This window comes from Octopus bimaculoides, chromosome 24, assembly GCF_001194135.2.
Source record: "Octopus bimaculoides isolate UCB-OBI-ISO-001 chromosome 24, ASM119413v2, whole genome shotgun sequence".
Classification (NCBI taxonomy): domain Eukaryota; kingdom Metazoa; phylum Mollusca; class Cephalopoda; order Octopoda; family Octopodidae; genus Octopus; species Octopus bimaculoides.
This window is the reverse complement of record NC_069004.1, coordinates 15,650,976-15,656,975: the sequence shown is the minus strand read 5'-3', so window position 1 is coordinate 15,656,975 and position 6,000 is coordinate 15,650,976. Positions and strand designations below refer to the sequence as shown.

The window sequence follows — 6,000 nt, the reverse complement described above, 5'->3', positions numbered from 1 at the left end:
ATATATATATATATATATATATGTATGTATGTTCAGTCCTACTGAATTGCATCTTGTGCAAGTGTCTTCTACTAAAGCCTCAGGCTGACAATAGCCTTAGTGTGTGTCTTTGTGTCTGTATTGGTTCCCACCACCGCTTGACAACTAGTATTGGTGTGTGTTTATGTCCCTGTAACTTAGCAGCTTGGCAAAATAGATTGATAGAACAAATACCAGGTTTTTAAAAAAAAAGACTGGTGAATTCATCCAATGAAAAATTTCAGGTGGTTGCCCAAGCATGACCACAGTCTAATGACTGAAACAAGTAAAAGATAAAAGAGAATATCTGCTACATCAATAACACAAGCTCAACATAACAAGTAACAACTGGATGTGATTTTGAGAATGTTTTACTTTAAAAAAATGTAAGTGCAGATTAGCTTTGACATGATGGAACGTAGCTAGGAACATCTTTGATGAGAAAAGGAAGCAAAGATATTCAGAAAACTTTCTAACAGAGAGAGAGATTAGGTGTTCAGATATATCATCAGATACATCGAATATTCCAGGTGATGGGAAGAGCTTTATTTGGTTTTTGATGTTGGAACACGGCATAGGAAGCGAATGGGGAAAATCTTGATCTCAGAACCGAACTTCAACATTCCATCATCTCCATCGATACTGATTACTGTCCCGGTTAACTCACGGTCTTCTCCACATATTACTTTGGCCTGTAAAATAGAACAAGTCATCGTCGTTAATCCTTTGGCATTTAATCTGGCCATATCCAGCTCAAATATTCTGTTTTATGATAAAACTAACTAGATATAACCTCTCACACTAAAACTAAACAAGCACATCATTGAAATCTCAAAGCTATGAAGTAATATGATTAATTCAACACAATGTGAATAAATAAGCATTACATTTGACAAAGAAATCTGAATGCTAAAGGGTTAAACAAGACAAACCTGTTGACACCCAATTTCTTTTCAATTATCGAGATAGAATAATGCAGCAATTGGTAGCAGAGTTGCTAAACTGTTGGATAAAACACCCGCTTTATACTATTTGTTTTAATTTCCTGTGTTCTGAGTTCAGATCCTATCAATCCTTTCGAATATACTGATCCTGGGTGATGATGGATCAGCAGAACTATTAAAGAGAGTCGGGTGAGATCTGTTTCTGAGAGCAACACCAATGATAATACTGGTACCAATGGTAGGGTCAAGAGTGGAGACTTGTATACAAGACCCATTCTGTCCTACAAATCTACCAATGAAGGGTCAATACCAACCGATGGTAGTTAAATATTGTTACAACAGTTGAGTAGTCTTAAAATTGAAATTTTGAAGCTAGAAGATAATGTATGATTAATTCAAAACAGTGTGAATAAATAGGGAATACATTTGACAAAGAAATCTGAATGCCAAAGGGTTAAATTGTCCCACTAACATATGTGGGAGAGTAATTTGTTTGACAGTAAATGACATTGAATGTCTGTTGAGAGATGACTACAACCATCAGATTTGGACTTAAATATGTCTCTGCTATTTCAGCCACAAATTAACATCACTCACCAAGCAAGAACTTGTTAAATAACAATTGAAACTACTTACTTTGTCGTCAACTTTGGGTTGGACAGGTTCTAAATGAGCTCCAGTCACTGTGACAACACGGTCTTCTTCTTGAATATAAATGTTACACATTCCACTCTGCACAAACATCAGAAAGTAACAAATTAGAATAAAACACAAAACAGAACAGAGTGTGTAGGTATATAGGTGTGTGTGTGTGTATACATACACACAGACAGATTAAGGCTACCATCGGTGCTCATCTCCATTGTGGATTAAAATTGTTAAGGGCTTTCTTAACATGAAACCAATGGTAGCCTTAATCTACAGATAGAGTATATGCGTGCATATATATATATATATATATATATATATATATACACGTATAATTCTCAGGATCAGTCATTGTGAGGGGAAGGACTAGATGTAGCAGTTAGCAAGTCTGGGGGTGTGGACACAAAATGGAGTGGAAGAGAGAAAAATAAAACAACTGCTTGAGTAGAAGTGAGATCAGACCAAATAGTTTCAAAGAGCAGAGGCTACTGTAGTAGTAGTCATAGGAAAAAGAAGAAGAGGAGACAGTGATATAGAGATAGAATACTTACAATGACATTACGAATTATTCCTGTCTGGTGAATGAGGCCAACGTTATCATGAATGTCCTTCACTCGAACCTCAATGTCTGGGATATGCCAGTCACTCATTGTTTGGTCAATGGCTACAAATGAATCATCATCATTATTATTGTTGGGTTTCGTTTATGGCCACATCATTTGGTTCTGTCTCCCACACATAATTCCACTGTCATACAGCCTCACTATCAGACAACATCACATCAAGATTTCCCACAAATGTTGTATACAATAACATACAATAGAAATATGAAGCCATACCCATGTACAAATTTATCAGACAATATCACATCAAAGTTCTCCTCTCAACACAAATGCTGTATACAATATAACATACAACAGAAACAGGTAACCATACACACATGCACATATTGGTTATGAAATAAATGAATGATGAATGATGAAAATATTGGTTATGAAATGATGAATGATGAAAATATTGGTTATGAAATAAATGAATGATGAATGATGAAAATATTGGTTATGAAATGATGAATGATGAAAATATTGGTTATGAATGATGAATGATGAAAATATTGGTTTGACTCACCTGCTCCAGGTGTTTGTGGTGTATAAGGTGCGACAGGTGTCATTGGGCTGTAAGTTGATGGTGAAGGAGAAGGTGTAGCTACGTAACTGCCAGGTGACGGAGAGGTTTGGTAGCCAGACGGACTTGGGGTTCCAACGTAACCAGCAGGGCTTGGTGTGGCTACAAACATCAAGAACAAATACAACTGTAATTCCAGTACAACCATTCACTCAATAACATAGAAACCAATAGAAATAACAACTGACCTTGATAACCAGAGGGTGAAGGTGTCCCTTGATAAGGGGAATATGTCCCTGGTGTCTGAGGAGTAAATGGTCCCATTGGACTTGGAGTGTCAGCATTGTAAGCAGGTGTCGCAGGAGTACTCACAGCAACATAATCTCCGGGGGAGGCAGAATCTTCAAACGGGTACTCAAAATCATTTGTCCTAAACAATAAAGAGACCACATGTCTTATACATCACATTTATTTCAATTTAATGCCACTATATCATCATCCTTTAATGTCCGTTTACCACGCTGGCATGAGTTGGATGGATTGGCCAGAGCTGCCAAGCCAGAGAGCAGCACCAAGTTCCAGACTCTTTTGGAATGGTTTCTACAGCTGGATGCCCTTCCTAATGCCAAACACTTTACAGAATGTACTGAGTGCTTTTAATGTGGCACTGACATGAGCACTCACACATGGTGCCAGCACAAGTGCTTTTTATGTGGTACTGGCATGTAAATATATATATACATGTACACATACGCATGTGTGTGTATATACATTTATGTACAAGTCTAAAATATACAGTAACTGATTAATTACTTTCCATAAGTTCCAACTAAAGATTATTAATTACACCTATTAGACTCTCGCCCCATTATACCAGATGAAGGCAATCACCTAACATAACAACAGTTTTCTTTATTTGTAATGAAACTTAAATGCACACGTGTGTGTACATACACAGTGTTGTGATGACAGCTATTTGCATGAGACCTAGATACTTGTAGAGGTGCTTACTTTGAGGTTGAGCGGAATAAAGACGAATATCCAAGTAAGTAGACGGTCAGTCTGACAAAGATATGGCTAACTGAATTAGTGATATACAATTAAACAGAGACAGCCATATTTGAAACTGGGACCCATGAGTTGATGGTCCAATACTATATACACTTCACCATCTTGGTGGCACCTTGGCCACACCAAGGCCTTGTGAGTACATTTGATAGACAGAAACTGAAAGAAGCCTGTTGTATATGACGGGGTGTTGAAAAGTTCCTGGCTTTAAGAGTATCATAAAAGGCCTGGTTGGAGGCCCAACCTTCCGAGTTCTTTTACAGGGCTTAGAAAAACTGAAGGACCGCTGCAATAAGTGTGTGAATCGGAGAGGGAAATATGGAGATATCATCATCACGTCCGTTTACCCTTCTGGCATGGGTTGGATGGTTTGACAGGTCTGGAGAGCCACTGGCTGCACCAGGCTTCAATCTGATCTGGTAATATTTCTACAGCTGGATACCCTTCCTAACGCCAACCACTCCAAGATGTAGTGGGTGCATTTTACATGCCACCGGCACAGGAGCCAGTCAGGCAGGCCTGGCATTGATCATGCTCAGATAGTGCTTTTTACATGCCACCAGCACAGGAGCCAGTCAGGGGGCACTGGCCACAGCTACGATATTCGTTTTACTCAGCTCAGCAGGTCTTCTCAAGCATATCGTATCACACAATGCATCAGAGGTACTCTTAACTGGGCCAGACATGCGTGGCTGTGATATGTTGAATAAAATTATAATTGACTGACTGATCGTCTTCTATTTTTTTTTTACCCAAAGCCAGAAACTTTTCAGCATCCCTTCGTGTGTGTGTGTATATATATATATATATATATATATATATATATATATATATATATATATATATATGTACGTCTGTATCTGTCCCCAACTACCGCTTGACAACCAGCGTTGGTGTGTTTACATCCCCGTAACTTAGTGGTTCAGCAAAAGAGACCGATAGAATAAGTATCAGGTTTTAAAAAAAGGACTTGAGGTCGATTCATTCAACTAAAATTCTCCAAGGTGTTGCTCCAGCATGGCTGCAGTCAGAATAACCGAAACGAGTAAAAGAATACATACACACGAACACACACACACAAATTGTAACAACACACACGCAGAGCTATATATGAAAATGCCAAAAGGAACATTTTAATATAAATGTTTCCAAATAGATTGAAACAATATCAATTTGGCCAAGCTGGAGCACAGCTATGTTGACAACCTCTACTTATTTATGTCTTAATAACCCCCTTTGGTCGTGAATGACCATGGGACTGTCCCTAAAAAGTTCCCCTCCAAGGCACAAGTCCAGGCAAGGTCAGCATTTGCCCATGTATACCAGCTCCCACCTCTCCACACCACCGGTGTTATTCAAAGGAGAGGCAAAGGGGCCGATACAGCTTGGCACCAGTGATGTCGCAACTCGTTTCTAGAGCTGAGTGAACTGGAGCAACATGAAATAAAGTGTCTTGCTCAAGAACCCAACACACAGCCCGGCTTGGGAATCGAACTCACTACATTATGATTGCGAGCCAGATGCTCTAACCACTAAGCCATCTGACTTCGCATTATTTCGGTCTTATTCTCTCCACAAAGGACTGAACATTCAAATAGATTCACACAGTTTACGTAAATAAGGGAAACACATTACCTCGAAGGAGTGTTCGGGTTGGCAGGATCCCAAGCACTGGCCCCACCACTGATAGGAGTTCGACTGCCTTCGTGAAGAGGTGTCTGGGCACCATAGTGCGGTGTACGGCTGCCATCACCATAGGATGGAGTTCGGGAGGCGTACATTGGAGTACGTCCGTAGGAGGAGCTTCCAGAACCAACTTTTCTGCCCCTGAAAGAAAAATGAAAAACTATTTAATCATCATCATCATCATCATCATCGTTGTAAATATCAAGTTTTACTGTAATACCAAATCAAACTCCAAAATTCTCAGCAATGTACATGTCTAGTTGTATGTATGAGCTGTAATATATGTGTGTGTGTGTGTAGACACAAACACATTACATAGATATATATTTGATTATATATTAGTGTGTATATAATTTTTTAATATTTTATCTATACATTTTCGTGTGCCAGTATGCATATGAACGTTTAAGTATGTACATATGTATAAGTATGGATCTGCATGTGTTGCACACATTTCATTATGCTCGTGTATGTCTATATTTGATGTGTGTGTGTATATAGTATGTGTACA

General features: G+C 38.7%; 1 protein-coding gene across 3 annotated transcripts in view; it reads right to left on the bottom strand.

Annotated features, from left to right (window-relative positions):
- Positions 1-371: 371 nt before the first annotated feature.
- LOC106881540 (transcription elongation factor SPT5) overlaps positions 372-6,000 on the bottom strand; it is a 48,215-nt gene continuing 42,586 nt past the window's right edge. For all 3 annotated transcript variants that reach the window (XM_014931966.2, XM_014931965.2, XM_014931964.1), the window contains exons 23-28: positions 5,439-5,630; positions 2,984-3,165; positions 2,739-2,897; positions 2,162-2,274; positions 1,599-1,694; positions 372-710 (exon numbers count right to left, since the gene is read on the bottom strand). In XM_014931966.2, coding sequence (XP_014787452.1) covers positions 564-710; positions 1,599-1,694; positions 2,162-2,274; positions 2,739-2,897; positions 2,984-3,165; positions 5,439-5,630 — 889 coding nt within the window. In that variant the 3' untranslated portion in view covers positions 372-563. The remainder of the gene's footprint in view (positions 711-1,598; positions 1,695-2,161; positions 2,275-2,738; positions 2,898-2,983; positions 3,166-5,438; positions 5,631-6,000) is intronic.